Source organism: Lissotriton helveticus, chromosome 4_1 (genome assembly GCF_964261635.1).
Source record: "Lissotriton helveticus chromosome 4_1, aLisHel1.1, whole genome shotgun sequence".
Taxonomy (NCBI): domain Eukaryota; kingdom Metazoa; phylum Chordata; class Amphibia; order Caudata; family Salamandridae; genus Lissotriton; species Lissotriton helveticus.
The window spans coordinates 1565454774-1565473993 of NC_136063.1; the positions used below are offsets into that span (position 1 = coordinate 1565454774).

Genomic DNA, 19220 nt, shown 5'->3' on the forward strand with positions numbered 1-19220 from the left:
GTAGTTGCGAACATCGGAGAAGGTGGTTGAGGCTCTGGATCAGAGATCTGTTGGCAGGGTACTGTAGTGCGAGGATGTGAAGATTTAGAGGTCTTCAATGGCACTAACGGCAAAGATGCAAAGGAAATCGGTGCCGCCGTCGACGGAGCCGTCGCCGTTAACGTCGACGAGGCTGATTTAGCTGTTGTCAACGGTAATTTTGAAGAAACCTTCGTCGACGGAGTGGTAGTCGACGGTGTCACTGTCGACGGGCGATCCACTGTAGATGAAATCGTCGACGGGGTCGTCGTCGATGCTGGTACCGACTCTGTAGACGGAGTCTTCATCGACGGGCCTGTCTTCGTCGACGAGATCTTCTTCGTCAACGAGTTCTTGGTCGATGAGGCTTTAGTCGACGGCGTCGTCGACGATGTCTTCGGGTCTTTCGTCGACGAGGATTCTCTCTTCTTCGCCGACGAGATGGGAATCGTCGACGGGACAGGTTTAGACGGCAACGAAACCCTCGTCGACGTCGAGGCTGACGACGAAACTGTCGTCGACGATAAGAAAGCTGAAGTGGTAGTCAGCGTCGGCGTCGAAAATGCAGGCAATGCTGTTCTCGTCGTCGGAGCGCCCGTCGACGCTCCCGTCGACGGCGGAACTTTAAGAGGTGTGAAAACACCTCGAGAGGCAGCCAAAGACGCCTGAGAGCCACCACAGGAGCCACAGACAAGGCTAATTTTGGCTTCTTGAGGAAAGGAGAAGGAACCTCCTGAACACTACCACGCTTTGAGGCTGCTGAAGGGAAACCAGAATGTAAACTTTCGGCGTCGGACAGTACAGAGTCCTTGTCCTTAAGACGTTGCAGCCAAAGGAGAAGACGGCCTTCCCTGTCCTTAAGAGTTTTGGTAGAAAAGGTTCTACAAAACTTGCAGCTGCCAGCCTCATGATCCGGGTATAAACAATAAATACACTTCTGGTGGGGGTCCTTTTCAAAAAGGCGCAGCTTCCCACAAGAAGAGCAGGGTCTGAATAAAGACTTCTTACTTGACATGTTGTAGAAATATCTGGAACTAGAAGAATAGAGATGAAAACTGAGCAGAGCTCAGGGAGACTCCCTTCACACGACGTGCGGTAGAAAATCTGAGGGCTTGAGCTTCTGAGGAGAAGGTTTTAGAGGGTGCTGGCGCCTGATTGGCTGCAGTTTGGACTAACATAATGACACTAATGTGTTTCAGATAGTTTTTTCTCTTTGCCTTGCATTCCTATGTAGGAATCGTTTTTAGAGGATTTCAGTTGTATTTCATGTCTTTTTTCTTGTATTAGGTTTCTATATATTTATATATATATTTAGCATTATTGCTATTTAATTACCGTGGGACTCCCACTTCGACGACGGGGAATATTCAAGCATGTGACTCTATGAAAGACACCCCTAATACTGGAGAAATTGTTGTCCCTTGTTCCCTCTTCGCGTGTCAGAGGTCAAAAGTTCACTCACCTGTCCCATAACATATGATATCTGGCACATCTTACCGATATGATGGAATGAGTAAACTCATATGTGGCTAGAGAACTCCCTAACATTATTGTTGGAGTTACGGTGCATTCATGTTCCTTGGGAGTGTCCAAGAATCAATGAAGAGGAACAGCAAGTAATAACACTGCAGTCATGCAGACACCTGAGTAGTGACGGACATATTTGGTTCCAAATCTGCTAGCTCTGAGCAGAGAGACTGCTCCCCCTTACGCATCCCTTTCATAATGCTTTGTGATGCTGCCATAAAAACCGTTTAACTCAGTTTTAACACTTGTTCCTGGCGCAAATACAGCTCTAAGCTTTCCATTAAAACAAGGTATTACAGACTATTCATACCTTGATTATTTCCAAATATTGTAGGGAAAAATGAATGTTGTGGTTGGCATAATAAGCATATCAGAATAAAAAATAACTGTAATGTTAAGATGCATTAAGAGATAAGGCTACTTTGGGTTCCTTATTTTATTTCAGAATGTAAAATAATTTCCTTTTCAGATATGCACTGTAAATTCGATGTACTGCATTCATATGAGAAGTACACCATGTTTAGTATATCTAATGTGTAGGTTAATCTGCACACTACTATTCACTACTATTTGAGTAAACATTCCAAACGATCATCTTTGCACATTAACTTCATCTTCTATGTACAAATCATTTCAGACTTTCACTGATAGACCGAAATAAAAAACTGAATTACTATGGAAACAAATTTAAATATTTTGGCCTATTATTACATGGAACAAGATTTGGTTTAAATCTCATAAACCCGTTCACGCTGCAAATGCAACCCGAACGATTTTTGTATTTAATAGGTAGATGAGTCACCGGTATCACCTAATAAATTAATTCTAAATCACATAAAACGAGCTGATCAGGTCATGACAGTTACCAATTTGAATCATATTTTCTTTATATGCCTGTACATGTTCAATATTTGGCAAAAGGTTTGAAATCCAATATATAATAATTTTAAAACAAATGCTACTTTTCTACCATAAATATATATTCAGGTAGCCTTCATATAATTGGCATGGTTACTCCTTGAATGTTCCCGTAACAGACCTTTTATTGTTGGTTGCTTTTCAGAAATTTACAAATAATTGAAAAACTGCTGTGACATTTCTTTTCAAGCATAGTGGTATGGAGTTTGTTATAATGTTAATAAAAGAGAACTTACATAGTCTTTTGTAACTTCTTTTCTTAATGGTACTTACAGAAACAATAATACACACAACTATTTTCAGAAGCAGTATCCTTGACTCTAGTTTTTTTAAAATTAATTACATATTATCTTTAGGCAATCTTTATTGATGAAGAATAAGTAATCTACAATTATATTATTTGTTCAATAAATAGAGAATAGTTTATTTGTTATATTGTCCTTTTCATACATATATGATTATCTACTTCATCTCCCCTCTTCTTCTTCTTCCTTTTTACTCTCCATCATTTTGGTTTCCCCTCCTCTCTTTTCTTATGATTTTGGATTATATTAAAGTTTACATTAATGTTTCTTTGTACAGACAGTAATGTTCTGTCACTGGTATAATAGGTTCTATCATTATTAAATATGTTAGTTCACTTGTACAGAATAATTTACTCACATATGGGCTTATTTTCTGATTAGAACATTCTTCGTAAACTTAAAAAAAAAGTTATCATCAAAAAAAGGATTCCTAAATGAACTCTAGTTGCCACACAATAGCTTTAAGCTTTTGATACTAAAAATAGATAACGTTTTTCTTACGTTTTTTGAGCCAAACCTCAAAACAACCAAAAGCTATCCAATTTACGGCACATCACCCTACCCTTACAGATTGTGCAGCATCTGCTGAATGCATTTCTATTTTTTTAATACAAATAAATTCACATAACCAAATTGCACTCAACAGAGGATTCCTTGAGGGTTGGCATGAGCAGAGTTCTTATTTGCACAAATGCTATATGGCATCCAGATTATTGCTACTGCGAAAACCCCTATACACCATTTAAGTGCTCAATTAAGGTTTGAACAATGACCATATATTTGAATAAACATCCTAGGTGCTCTTGTTTGATTTCTTCCGCAGCTACTATCATGAGCTTTAAAGATAAATTTAATGAAGGCATTTTCTCAAGGAATCAAAGAATCATACCTGATAAATGGTGCTCCATGGTTTCAGAAGTCCTTGAAGCACCTTCATAAAAAGGTCTGTGACCTATAGAAGGTAATATACAACAAGCATTGGCATAGTCAATAAGTCTTGCCTTTGAGACTTTATAAGCATTTAGCTATGCAGCACACAAGTGGAGAGTTTACAAACATCAGAAAGTAGACAGATCAACCGGTCACATTTCATGTATTAGCTGCAGGACCCTAATAGTTCAGTCCTAAAGGTGCATGCCCTCTAGCAAGGATTAAGCAAGAGCATTAATGACCAATGTGGGATGGGTGCAGAGGGGACATGGAAGGTAGCAAGGCAAAGGGTACAAAGCCAAGGCAGGAACTTGATCCCTCAAGCAGGAGGCAGCAACTTGAACCATGGAGGCGGCGACTTGAACCATGCAGCAGGCCTTATGCTGCAGGAGAGTGCTGTGCACGCTGGAGGCGCGCAGCCTGGAACTGAGGCCAGAGCAGCTGAGCTAAGGTCACTGTAAGGCAAAGCCACACTGCAGCTCGGTGGGGTCTCAGCCAAGCTTCCACTTAGCAGCAGAGATGCACGTCCACAGGACCATCAAACACAAGAAGTGGAATATGAACAAAATGTTAAAATTGTTTTTTTTACAAACTACGCGTCTCTTGTTTATGTTGTTTGAGATATTACAGACTTTTCTGTATTGAAAAATCTTTTCATGAATAGTAAATATTTGTTTGAATAGAAGATTTCACTAGTTCAGAAATATCTGAACAGACATTAACAATGTAATCCTGATGCTGCATGAGTTATGTTCCCCTTTCTTACATCCCATATAGAGGAAGTGGACTAACCAGGTTTTCCAGATCTCATATACAGCGGTCAAAACATAAGTTTCTGCAGCAAAGTCAAAGAGCAAACCTTTGAAACTGTACTTTGGTTTAGGAGCGTCTCATTCTGGAGAACAGATAGTAAAAGGTGAATATGAGGATGACTATATTGTTATCATGGCTTCTCGGACTCTATTTTAGGGAAAGAGAAGACTAAGATGGCTTTCAAAACATTCTTGGAGGGGGAGGGGGAGTCAGATTAACCAGCTAGGTTTTAGCGCTTGAGGAGTCTGGTGCAACAATCTTATTTGGCGCCCCTCCCCCCAATAACCTCCTCCTCAGATATCACCTGGCAAAGGAGCCCCTGATCAGACCATAGCTGCACTCTCACATACATTTAATTTATTTTAAAGTGTTGATAATGGCTGGTTTTACTAATTCATTCAGCTACCAACATAAAATACAGATCTGTTCTTCGCAGCAGGCATATTAACCCTCTGTGCTACTTTATGGCAAGTCAAAACTGCCACTAGACAAAACGTTGATCACTCTCTGTCTAGCAGGAACATGAATTAGAAGAGTTCTCTTGACATTTTTACTGCTGCGTGAAAGCTGGACTCACAAGGAACCCTGCAGCAGGTACTTTTAAATCTTAACACAGCGCCCCCCTGAGGTCAGTGCCCCCACTTCCCGGTCAAACCCTAGTGTGGCCACACACCTGTCGCACTTCCCTAAGGTGAGCACCGAGATGAGCTTCCACTACTCTCTCCTGGGCAGGGGAGACTAGGATGACTTCTATTTCAATCTTTAGAGCCAGGGAGAGCAGCATGGCTTCCAGTAATCTCTCCAGAGCAGGGGACACTACAGGGGATACTATATGGCATCATTGTTTGGTGCTATAAGAGCTCCTTTTCAACAACCCCAGCTGGCTTGGGGCACATGGACATGGTTTGTAAATAGTGCAGGGTATAAAGAGCCATTGAGCTAGGACCTTGTGGCACACAATGCGTTGAGCATGGGGCATGTGGATAGACGGTGTGAGGATCTTGCTCTTTTATGGAGAGCTTTAGCCTCCAAGATATCAAATGATCACATTTCACAGGCACTTAACTCCCACTGCCCAGTGATGGTGCAGATCATGAATGCATAACAGGCGGTGCAGCCACAGGACTGTGGCATTTAAAGTGGTGTGTGCCCCACAGTTGGCATTTACATCACATATGAACAGGGCCACTGAAATGATGTGCCGGGAGGACCAAATTATGTGCTAGGTTTCACTAAATTATGTAGAAAGAAAACGCAAATTATGGAGTGTAATGTGGCACATTTAGTTTTAGTATTACCTTACTTTGCATCTTTGCAGGTGAACACTTTCTGGGTAAAGTTCTGACCTAATTCATAACACTTTGACCTCATTACTAACACTTTGTCAGCAGAAAGGTGGCCAGTCAACCTTTGCAAAGGATCTTCCAATGCGTGATAACACGTTACAGTGTTTCTAGTAACTTTTGACCTGTTTGAGCAAGAAGCAATTAATTTTGTTGAAATCTGCCGATTATGCAGCAGATGATGGATTATGTGGCAAATCCATGAATGCACAAAATCGATCAATTCCAGTGACCTGCATATGAGCTGGGGGTAAATGACTCTATTGGTATGACCATATTGAGCTATGAAATAGGCAGTTACGCTAAACTTCACATTTTAGGTGTACATGTATACAGTGAATTCAATGTTTTAAAGATACCAAAATGACAAACTATAGAAGCCAGGAGTAGGTATCTTTAAGTAGATTTATTCCATTATTCAGCACCCACGGAAGTGTGTCCACCTCCAATGAGGATCTGACTGCAACTGCCGCAGCAGAAGCGATCTGATCACAATGAACAGGAGCACTGCCACGGGCATAACATTCAATAATAAACATGTTTACGACTGTGGTTACATATGCAGGTTCATGACCTTCTGGGATGTAGGTAAGTGGTCATGAAAAAAATAATTCATTTGGAATAAAGAAATATTCTGCATGATTTCGCTGCACGTCTTGGTTTCAGAATGGCACACCGATTCTCATCCTTGAAATAGTGGTTGACTGTTTATTCTGCAAATGGCTGATGCTTCACACTCATTTCTTATCCGTGGTAAGGAGAATCAAAATAAAGACAGTGGTGGCAGGCAGGGAAATTAAAGACCCCAGTAAACATCCATGCTGTAAGCAGCAGAACTACGGTTGACACATGCAGAAGATGGCTGCACTGAAACAGACTTTTGGTGACGCTATCATATCAATGTGCATGTCGTGACCTGGGCACAGGGCTCTAGGACCCTGGACCCTGACTGGAGGGAGAGGGGCAATGAACCGGACACCACTTCCGGTCATGGAGTGAGGGACGGGAAGTCAGCCAGGAACTGGGCAGGAGGCAGGACGCAAGATCGAGAGCTGTAACAAAGAATCAATTAAGGTACCTGAAAGAAACTAATGACTCCTGTCGTGCTTCAACAATAAAGACACAACAACTGGCGACGAGGGTCTGTCGAACAGGATCGCGCGTGTGTCCACTGCCCAGCAGCAGAGAAATACGGAGCCAGGAGCCCACCCTGGTCCGAGTGACTGAGCGGAAGGACGGCGCGGGAGCCCACCCAGCTGCAGTAGGGCCAGCGAGTGGGGAAAAGAAGAAACACTCTGGCCGCATTAAAAAGCTGGTAAGAAGCTCCAGACAGCCAGAGCAATAAGCAAGAGCGCACAAGAGACTTTAAAGTAATCACGCAAGAGATCTCGCGAGATAACCAGTGGCCATTTTGGAATCAGGTAAAGCGGCCAATCAGAGTCGCGGGAGACCAGGCAGTCATTTTGAGGTCAGGCGGGAACTGGATAGGTCCCGCGAGATTTGGGCAGGCATTTTTGGATCAGGCGTTTTCAGCCAATCAGGAGCGGTAGAGGCCCGGCGGCCATTTTTAAGTCAGGCAAAAGAGGATGAAGAAGGATAAAGAGTGAAATAAGGAGCAATAAGGACTAAAGAAAGACAATGAAGGCCAAAGAGCTGAAAATAACAAAAAGTGACAAAAGCAAAGAACAGAAAGAAAGCAATAAGAGAAAAAGAAGAGATAAAGTCAACAGACATTAGGTAAAGGTGACAAACGACAGTAAATAAAGAAACAGCATAAAGCTCAAAGAAGAAAGTGAAAACACACACAATTAAGACATAAGAAGGAGAATAAAGAATAGAAAAAAAAAGAAAAAGCACCGCAGGCCAAAACAAAAATGACTGAACAAGTGAGTGACAAGCAGAGTACCCAATACCGCAGGCCACTTCCTTTCAACCTGTCTGAATCACAAGTAGGCATCAGATGGGAGCGATGGCTCCGCAAGTTTGACAATACATGCGCGCCACAGATGTAGCAGACGCCAAGCAGCTGGATCTGTTTTTAAACCTTGTAGGTGATGAAGTAGATGACCTACTGGTGACATTCCCAGATGATCAAACAGCAACGTATAAAGGGCTAATAAAGTGCCTCTCGGACAGATTCGATCCACAAAGAAACATCGACTTTAAGAGATACACCTTCGCAATTGCATTTCAGCACACAGGCGAATCGCTTGAAGACTGTGCAAACTGGTCACACACTGCGAATTTTATAAGTTCGACAACAAACAAGCGATTCGCCTGCGCATCATTGAGGGATGTCTGTCAACGGAATTTCGCACACGAATTCTGAAAGAACCGACCTCGCTGGAGAAAATTCTAATGATGGCAGAAGGGAGGGTGATGGCGCATTCAAAGCCGATGGAGCTAGGCAAGGAGAGGCGAATGGAACAAGCAAACCGCGTGTTCGGAAGCAGTCACACAAACACCTGGAAGAAGGAGAAAAATGAGCAACCGACAAGGAAACAAAAAAAAAACATGTTACAGGTGCGGACTCGGATTCCCACACACTGGGGCGTGCCCGGCAATGGGTTAGACATGCAGGAAATGCAACAGGAGCAATCACTTCACAAGTGCATGTCTGGGCAAGCAATTCAGAAGTGAGAGAGGAAGGCCGGGACGACCGCGAATGATGACAAACAGATATGCCCGGTACATGGAAACGACAAGTCACAGCTCATCAGCCGAATCTGAGGGAGAAGCGGTGCAAGATAACGTGGAATGGCTATACTTGATGTCCGATGCTGTGGCTGCAGAAGAGGACATAGGGCGAGAAAGCATCCACCTAATGGAGAAGCATCAGGTAAAAAAGACTGAGGCCGGGACCATAGATGTGCGGCAACACAAAACACGTTTCGTGCTAGACAGCGGCGCTACATGCAACATCATGTGTATATCCGAATATGAAAAAATGAAGACAAAACCTGCGCTAGTGCCATCCAGAGTTGATGTATTCATGTGGGATCAAGAAAACCAGTGACCAACATGGGTAAATTCACGGAGACAATGACATACAAAGACCAAACAAGCAAGGAAGAGATACATGTACTAATGGGTGACATTCCAGCACCCTGCCTACTGAGCAACGTCACAGCGCAGGTAATGGGCCTCCTACCAATGACATAACACATGTCGGAGAAGAAGAACATCCTGCAAGAGTATCCAGGTGTTCTACATGGATTAGTGAAGCTAAAAGGATGGCAAATAACATTGCACATCAATGAAGCAGTGAAACCAGTGGCTCAACATCACAGGCGAGTGCCGATACACTTGCAGCCGCAAGTAGAGGAGGAAATAGAAGCATTGCTAAGCCAGGACATCATAGAGCCGGCAGAGGGACCAACACCATGGGTGTCGCCAATAGTGGCAGTGCAAAAGAAGAACACATCGAAAATTCGCATCTGTGTCGATATGAGGATACCGAACATAGCAATTGAACGTGAAAGACACCCTGGACCACACCTCAACGACATGAGCAGCTGCCTAACTGGCACATGCAGATTCTCAAAGCTGGAGCTGTGCAAAGGATATCATCAGCTGGAGCTTGACCCTCAATCAAGATATATCACAAAATTTTCCACGCACATGGTTCTCTTTCGCTACAAACGACTACGTTTTGGCATCTCATCAGCAGCAGAAATATTTCAAGAGACAACACGGCAAGTGATAAGGCCGGTAAAGAACAGCCTCAACTACAGTGACGACATTCTGGTATTTGGTTGTTCAGATGACGAGCATGACAAAGCATTGCGAGACGTATGCTCTCAGCTGGAACAAGGAGGTCTAACGCTGATAAGTGCGAAATAGGGAGAGACAAACTGGTGTTCTTCGGACACATCTTTTCCAAAAAAGGGATGCGACCAGAACGCAGCAAAGTAGAAACGCTAGAAAAAGCAAAACCTCAGAGCGACGCTGCAGAAGTGAGGTCGTTCCTTGGGCTTGCAAGCTACTGCGCAAGATGCATAAAAGACTTTGCCACGGTAAGCAAACCGCTGAGAGAACTGACGAAACCGGGCCAGACATTCATGTGGACAGAAGACTGCAACAAAGCGTTTGAGGCCATCAGAGATGCAGTGATGGCGGTAGACCACCTTGTATACTTTGATCCGCTGCTATGCATAAAACTGACGGTGGATGCCAGCCCGGTGGGGTTAGGAGCGATCTTGGCACAGCACAGACCAGGCAAAGAGTCGCCAAGATACATAGTGGCATACGCAAGCAAAAGCCTGTCTGACGTCGAGAGGGCATACTCACAGCCGGAGAAGGAAAGCCTTGCAGTAGTATGGGCATGTGAGCACTATCACATGTTCATATATGGGAAACCATTCACCATCATAACGGATCATCAGGCCCTAGTAACGATCTATGGAAATCCCAACACGAAAATACTGCCTAGAATAGAGAGATGGGGTATACGGCTGATGGACTACAACTTCAAGATTGTGCACAAACCAGGGAAACAACCCAGAAGACTACATCTCGCGGCAACCTTTGCGACCGACACCTGAGGGTACATCAATAGCGGAGGAGTACCAAGACAAAACACTCCGGCATCAATAATGATGGCAGAGTTGGAGCTAGAAACAGAGAGGGACGCCACAATGCAGGCGATCAAAATAGTAACAAGACAACAGAGATGGAGGCATGCCAACAACAACAGCATCATAGAGAACGGAGCGATCGAAGAGGAAATACTGGCATTCAAAAAGATTCACGAAGAGCTATCAGAGACCAACAAGCATTTGCAATGCAATAGGTCTCGCATTTACGTGAGTTTGAGCTATTGGCAATGAAAATGACAATGCCTTTTATTTATGTTTTGTTTTTTAAAACAGAAATAAAAGGCATTATCATTTACAATGTCTCCAGCTTAAACTTGCGTAAATGCCAGACCTATTGCATTGCAAATGCTTGTTTTTTTACAAATCAATGCTTACTCCGTGCTGGGATGCCAGGAGCATTGCCTCTTTATGTACAAGAAGCCCATCATAGCAGGGTAATGTTATATATGAACCACAACAGTGCTACTTTAAGATGCCTCTTGACCATCAGCTGCAATTGTCTCCAGTTGCAGTATTTCCTTTCTCTCACCGCCCACCTTCACAGACGGAAGTATCATCACACTGTTGCTGTTTTCAGTTTGCTTGTGTGTTGCTTGAACATTTGCTAACAGGTTGGTTGATATTATGCAGCAATGCAGCACTAAACTATGTCACATTTCTTGCTAAATTATGTAGGAAGAAACCCCAAATTATGCGTCGTAACGTGGCACGTTGTCTGTAAGTATTTTCTCTCTATTTTGATATTTTAACTCCCATCAATACTGTGGAAGTCAACCTTTCATCTCATTAATACCCGTTTGACCCCTGCAAACAGCATTCTACAAATTGTTACAAATAAGGAAAGTTAATACTTGGCAGCTATGTGGTGCTGCAGGCGGCAGCCACACAAACGCACACGGTTGTAAAGGGGAAAGCTAGAATGAAAGAACGCATTGTGATGTCTTTAAAGCTGCCAGAGTTGGCAGGTTGCAGTAATGATGCATTCTTAAACCTTTGGCAACACAGCTCACACGTCCACAATAACAGCTAGGGTCCAGTAGAACTGGAAATGCAAGAATGTCTGCTGAAGATATAAGACAGTCTTATTCTTTTTCCACTAGAGGCCAGTGACGAAGAAAACCAGCACGTAATTGGGAACCTTGCGCACTCTGATGCCCCCTGCCCCTCATATCACTGAAACATGCTCAGCCAGTCTGGCCTGTTAGCATGTCGAGACGCCTGGCCGAATTACTTTTGTTACTATCTCGGAACCGGCATGTGTGCCAATATTGCATCAAAAATAAAAAATAGAAAAGCACTTTTTTTCCTATTTCTCACTTTCGATGACATCGTAGCACCCGCGCGGGTCCTGAGATAGTAACAAAAGCAATGTAAACAAAAGGAAATGACGGGCGGCCGCGAGTGAAAACATTAATGAAAATCAGTGATCTCAGAACGGGGCGGGCAAACGGAGCAGAAAGCAAGCATGGCGTGCTGAACGAAGCTAAGCATGTCGTGCCTGGAAGTAAGAAATCCAATAAAGAGTACTACGAGCAGAAGCACCAAAGACACAAGCTGGGCTTGCAGAGCAGAGAAGGGCAGAGTATTAAAAAAACGAGCAGCGCCGTTGTACTGGCAGGCGGAGCGACATCTACCAAGAAGACCTTTGTTTTCGTTGGAGTAATAGGCAGAGTGTTGACACAGCTGGCGGGAGGCTGTGTTTGCCTCGACCCTGGTGCAGCCATTGTATTAAACAATACCCATAAAAATAAAGGCATGGGGCAGCGTTCAGCACGTCAATATTAAAACATTATTATTGTTGCCCAGGCGTGCGTGCGGGATGCCTACATAAAACAAGTAGTCCATAAATGAAACAATAACAGCCAGCAGGGGAACTACATTGTGGTTGGTCAGTGCTGCTTCCTACGGAATGGAAGTAAACCGGAAAGGACGTTTCGGACCACCATCCAATCAATGTGTGAGATGAAACCAGCAATGACACATTTAACCAATGGCAAGTGACAACACAAAGAAAAAACAAAATGGGTGGAGTTTCACTACTAATACAAATTACTTAATGACTCGTAGAGGCAGCCTGTGCTGACTATGCGACACCTAAAAAAGGAATAATAATGAGAGGAACAAGAAGAGTGATGCCAAGAGCTCTGCGGAGACAGACTGGGAATTTGTCGCACGAATCACATAGAGGAATGGTAGCGACAAAGAAACTGCTGCGGGAGAAAGTGTGGTTTCCCAGGTTTGGACAACATGGTGGAGGCCACAGTCACAAACTGCCAAGTGACGGGGCAGTCAACAGAACCGGAACCACTACAAATGACAGAGCTCCCGCGGGCAGTGTGGACCGAATTGGCAGCAGACTTCTATGGGCCCCTGGAAACGGGAAACTACCCACTCGTGATAATGGATGAATTCTCCAGATTTCCCATTGTGTGACAAGTATAGTCAACATCAGCAAGCGCAACGCTGCCAACTATGGATGACATCTTTGTGGTATGGGGCTCCCCACAAACACTAAAGACAGACAATGGTCTACCATTCTCAGGGGAAGAATTCAGGAAGTTTATGCACTATCTAGGGATCCATCATAGGAAAATAACGTCCCTGTGGCCACAAGCAAATGGCATGGCGGAAAGATTTATGGGGAACATTAAAAAGGCTGTCCAAAGAGCAAAACTGGTGCAGACCTCAATAGGACAGGCCCTGTGCCAATTACTAAGGGATTATCGAAACACCCCTCACAGCTCCACAGGATGGTGTCCCGCCGAGCTAGTGCTGGGCAGATCAAGCAGGACCAGGCTGCCGCAGCTGGAAACAACAGCCAAGCCAGAGCAAAGCAACATTGCCACCAAAGATCAAGAGGCAAAAGAGAAAATGAAAACATATGCAGATGCAAGGAGGCACGCCACTCCGACGCAACTAAAGCAAGGAGATATAGTGGTGGTGAGGCAGCAGCAGCTTAGTAAGTCGGACAGCCCGTTCTCAAAGGAGCCTTTGACAGTGACTGAGGTGAAAGGGCCCCTGATAACAGCATCAGCAGGACATTACCACATCACGCGAAATAGCTCACATTTCAAGGAACTCAAGATCGTGGATGAAGACGGAAGAGCGATCGCAACAGGAGACACAGGCAGTAGGACAGGATGAGGACGTACAGATGGACAACGGTGACACATGGCAGAGAAGAGAGTGCAAAAGACCAGAGAGACTGATTGAAGAGATGTGATGGGGATGATGTCTCCCTCTCTCTACAACATTTGGGCATCGACAATGTCTCTGTCTTTTTGGCAACAAAGGGGGAGATGTCGTGACCTGGGCACAGGGTACTAGGACTCTGACTGGAGAGAGGGGGGCAATGAACCGGACACCACTTCCGGTCATGGTGTGGGGGACAGGCAGTCAGCCAGGAACTGGGCGGGAGGCAGTACGTAAGATCGAGAGCTGTAACAAAGAATCAATAAAGGTACCTGAAAGAAACTGATGACTCCTGTCGTGCTTCAACAATAAAGAAACAACAGTGCACATACAGCAGGATTTTGCGCTTAGTCCCACCCGTCCCTCTCCGTGAACTGAACCGGGGAGAGGGTGTGGCTTAATGGCTAGGGTGGGCGACTTTCAACCTGGAGAACCAGGTTCGAATCTGGCCGGAGACTCAAATATCCTGTGATTCTGGGCAAATCACAGGATCTCTCCATGCTTAAAAATGAATGTGTCCGTCATGTAAAGCACTCCGATACCTTCGGGTCGAGTTTGCGTGATATAAAACTGCAAAAAAACACAACAAAAAACAAATAAGCTGCAGGAGATGTGTCAGTACTCACTGAAAGATGTTGGAGGCAGTGTAAGGGTAATGACTGAACCCTCCTGGGTCAATCGGGGGAGGCTTGTAAACATTTAGCACCATTTTTAAACATTCACTTTATCTGCTGCTCCCTTGCTTACTCTTCCATGGGGACTAAGGTGCTCATATAAGATGCAATGCTGAGGTGGCGGTGCATCCTCTCTCTTGACTCCCAGGACAGTCCATGCTGCACCTTGCCCCAAAAGAGCATCCTGTTCCTCACACCAGGATATCCTAGCGTTATACTCGCAAACAGGACCTACGCAACACTGGATTATTGCTCCACCGCACAACCTCCAGCCCCAGGTAGGAAAAGAGAGAGTTTGGCATCTAGCTAGTGCAAAGGAGCTCTTTGGCGTAGAACAGAAGCAAAAGAAGTTTATAATTTAGCGTTTCCACTTTTAACCCTGCTTTATTCACAGAAGTACTGAACCTCCTGATTTAGAGCTCATATTCAGTAGACCAAACAAAAACACATTGCACCATACAAATCAGGTAGGACAAGGGTGAGTGCGGACAAACAGCAGCGCCACCTGCAGCATATTTATAGAAGCGCCGTCACCAAACTCCATTATCCTCATCAATTACACAATCCAAAGGCGTGCATTCAGAGACGCGCGGCGACCCAAGATGGCCGCGACTTGAGGAGCTCCGTTCCGACGAGCAGCGCTCGTGAATGAAGGGCTTACTTTGCGGTGGCGTTTCTTGGTAAAAAGAGCTGATTCTGCTGTCGGATGCTTCCTCCCACATATGGGCAAGTTTTTAAATCAAAATACGGCTGCTTAAGCGAGATATGGCACAATTAGTCTCCGCCTGACTAGCGCCGCCATTTTGGTTTTGTTTTTTCACTACGCTGCGTTTTTCTTCCTTTTTCTCCTCGCTGTTACCTCGGTGCTCCACCTTTTTGGCTTCCTTCTGCTACAACTTGGTCTGGATCTCATGTTTCTCCCTTGGATATTTCTATTTTGGTTTTTAAGCTGCCAATAGTGTCTCGGCTGTGACATGTTAATTGCTTCAGGTATACATCTGCAATAGAGGTTTATACTCCACCAGTGCTATGTTTTCAAGTATTTCTGCATACTTCTTTTATGGCTGGCGTTGATTATGTGCTATTTGGCATTTCATTCCGCTGATGTCCGTTGTGTTTTCAACTTGCTTATTTTGGCTCCTCATTTCAACGCCCTTTTGCCTCCGTCTTAACTGACTCCCTCGTTTGCTCTGCACTGATTATTTCACTGGCAATACTATTTGGTTTCGCTAGCAATTGGCTCCAATTTTTGCCTTTTCTATTTGGCTCCTTGCTTCATCGCCTCTGGGTTTACTCCATCAACATGGAATCTTCACACTCATCTAAGGCTCACGGCACTGCCTCTGGTAATCGTAAAGATTCTGCCGCATCTGGTAAACGCCTTAAGAAAGATCCTCCATCCCCTTCAAAATCTCTGCTTCCTGTCACGCTAGAGGATATCATGGAGGAACTATGCCTCATTCGTCCATTCATGACAGATACGGCCACAACTCTTCAGCGGCAGGATGATAAATGGTCTAGTTTGGATATGAGACTTACAGGCGTTGAGCAAAAGGTTAGTGATGCTCAAAATGTTGCAGCCAAAGTTGCTAGCCTCACAAAAGAGATTGATCAGCTGAAGAAAACTTCGGAAGATTTGGAAAACCGCAATAGACGCAATAACCTGCGTATTTATGGTATTCCGGAGAGCTCTGAAGGGTCTGACATTATCCAATTTCTGAAGACTCAAGTCCTTCCAATTACTGGCCTTCCTAAGCACATGGATGTTAATATTCAAAGAGCTCATCGTCTTGGATCAAAAACTTCATCTTCTACATCTAAACCCAGAGGTATTATCGCATACTTCCTCCTCTACTCTGACCTCATGACGATTCTCCATTCTGCTAAACATAAGCAGCTGATATGGTCTGGTCATAAAGTATTTCTCGTACAAGATGTTTCTAAACCAACAGCTGCTCGACTGAAAGAATTCCTAGACTTGAGACCAGCGCTTAGATCGATGAATGCTCGATATGGTCTGATCCATCCTTGTTTTTTCAAAATGACTTATAAAGAAAGAACTTTTAGCTTTGATGATCCTGCTGACCTTCGGAAGTTCATCCATACTCAAAAGGGAGAACTCATGGAACTTAGCAAACCTTAGTTGTTTTCTTGCTTGTTCAATGTTTTGTCTTGATAAAGGTTTTCATCCGTTTTCTTTGTTTATTGTTGTAATAATTTATCTGTTCTCCTCTTTTTGTTTCACAGGCCTTCTCCTTGCAGTTCAGTTGTATATTCCTCCTGTTCACGTTACCCTGCTGTCTGTGCTGTATTGCCCATTTTGCTGCCATCCCCTCCTAAGTGTTGGTAAGTCCCCTTCATATGTCTTATTTGGTTCACCGTTAGTCTTCGGACTTCTTTCTTCTTCATTTCGTTTGTTATATTTATTGTATTGGTGACCTGATTTCTGTCTCCATCTCCTGCTTGTGCGGTCCTCTGGTTTTTCGGTGCCCCCCCCTCCCACTTTAATGTCTTCTGGTTCAGTGTTCTCTATGACTAAAGCCACTTGGCTTTTTGTCATCTTTCTTTTGCCTTCACCTTTTGGGGGATTTTGTCTCCCTATTTTCTCCTTCTATCTATTTTTCACTTCCTCTTTTTTCCTTCCTTCTCCTTTCCCCTTTTTCTCCCTGGATGTCTTTTTTCTTGTCATTTTTTTCCCTTTCACTCAGGCACTCTTCTTCCTATTCATTCTACTATACTTTATTTCCTTTTTTAATTCCGCTTCCGATTCTCTATTGTCTTTACAATTCACTCATCTTTTTTCCTATGGTGGTCATGGGCTTCAAAGTCTCCCTTGCTAGTATTTCTCTAGTTCTTTTACCTTTCCTACCTTTATTTCTCCTCTTTACGATACTACCAATCCTCAATCCTTCTCCCCTATCTGTGCGCCTATTTTTCTGTAATTTCCAAAGATGAGCGGTCTCGTGTCATTTCTTGGAATATTAAAGGTATTCGCAACCCTGTTAAGAAACAACGGGTTCTGTCTTATTTAGCAAGATTAAAATGTCATGTTGCTTTGTTGCAAGAAACTCACCTTACACTTAAAGATTTGCCTTCATTACGTAAACAATGGGTGGGGGAAGACTTTTGCTCCCGGTCAGTAAACAACAAAAATTGTGTTATTATTCTGTTCCATAAATCGTTATCTATCCAGTTAAAAAATGAGTTTCATGATACTAATGATAGATAGTTGGTTTTGGATGTTATGGTTAATAATACAAATGTATCCTTCTGCAATGTTTATGGCCCAACTGGTGTTGACTTAACTTTTTGGAATGATTTCTCTATGCTTCTCTCCTCACATGCAACTGATGATTTAATTGTTGGTGGTGACTGTAATCAACTTATGGATCCCTTTTTAGATCCGAAATCTCAAGCTAGATATGTACCTAATAAAATGCAAAAATCCTTCTACAAAGCTATATCCTCTAGAGGCCTTATAGACTCCTGGAGAATCTCCCATCCAGATACATTAGAATTCTCCTTTTTTTCTCCTGTACATGCATCACACTCTCGTATAGACTACATTTTTCTCTCACAACATACTTTCCAATTCATGACTAACTCTGAAATAGGTTCTATCCTTATCTCAGATCATGCCCCTGTTATCCTGGATATTGATTATCCCTCCCTCCATCCCTACCCCTCGGCGTTGGCGCTTTAAAAACTCCCTTCTTCTAGATCCCCAGTTCACCTAACAATTTACTATCTTCATGGACGAATTTTTTCACAATCTCCACTCCACATCTCAATTTCATTTTGTTTGGGATGCCTTTAAGGCAGCTGCTGGAGGCTATATTATCGACTTTGTTTCTCGTAAAAAGAAAAAAGCTCTCTCTCAATCTTCACTTATTCTCAAACAAATAAAAGAGCTTGAACATCTTTTTTTTACTACTAACTCTGTTGTTTCTTCTCTCATTAAAGCAAAAATACAATACAACAAACACTCCGGGGATGCCGCTTGTAATAATCTCCTTAAATTTTATGCAAAAATGTATGGTGGGCAAATTAAAGCTGGTAAATCCCTTGCGAATTATCTAAAAATCAAAAAACAAAAATCCAAAATCGCTGTTATTACTGATGTCCATGGAAATCGTCATTCTACTGATAAGTTTCTTGATTGTTTCGTCCAATATTATTCTTCTCTAAATACTCCATAATCAACCCCTTCTTCTAATCAAATTGATTGACTCCTTTTTTCAATCTATTCCTAAATCCCTGGACGCTTGTATAGAGCTCTCCTCTCTCGATGCTCCTATCTCTAAAAAAGAGCTACTTCATGCCATCACTCTTTTACCTAAAGATAAATCTTCTGGTCCGGATGGATTCACGGTTCGTTTTTATTTTCATTTTAAGAATGTTCTAATCCCACATTTATTCTCCTTAATTAATAATTTTCTTACCCTGGGAAAGTCCAGGGGTTCGTTCACTCATGCGATGGTATGTTTACTCCCTAAGAAAGACAAGGATCCATCTCTTTGCAAAAACTATCGGCCCATTTCATTAATTAACACAGATTGTAAAATATATGCAAACATTCTGGCTATTCGATTAAACACTGTTATTCCTGACCTTATTAATATCTATCAATCTGGGTTTGTTAAAGGCGGCAGATCTATTACGGAGAATTCTAGGACTTTTCTTAATATTATTCATCTTGCTTCGAGGATGGATTCCCCAGTTGCTGCTATCACCCTTGATGCTGAAAATGCATTTGATAGGGTTAGCTGGGACTTCATGTTCGGTGCACTTAGATGGCATGGTTTCAGTCCTCACATTATCAAGCTAATTCATTTGCTATATTCAGCTCCTTCTACCTCTATTTGGGTTAATGGAGTTCAATCTTCTTACTTTCCTTTACAC

At 43.3% G+C, this 19220-nt stretch overlaps 1 protein-coding gene across 1 annotated transcript in view; it reads right to left on the reverse strand.

Annotated features, from left to right (window-relative positions):
- Positions 1-19220, reverse strand: part of PKD1L1 (polycystin 1 like 1, transient receptor potential channel interacting) — a 1793388-nt gene that overhangs the window by 1026801 nt on the left and 747367 nt on the right. The window contains exon 26 of the mRNA XM_078688182.1: positions 3658-3720. Coding sequence (XP_078544308.1) covers positions 3658-3720 — 63 coding nt within the window. The remainder of the gene's footprint in view (positions 1-3657; positions 3721-19220) is intronic.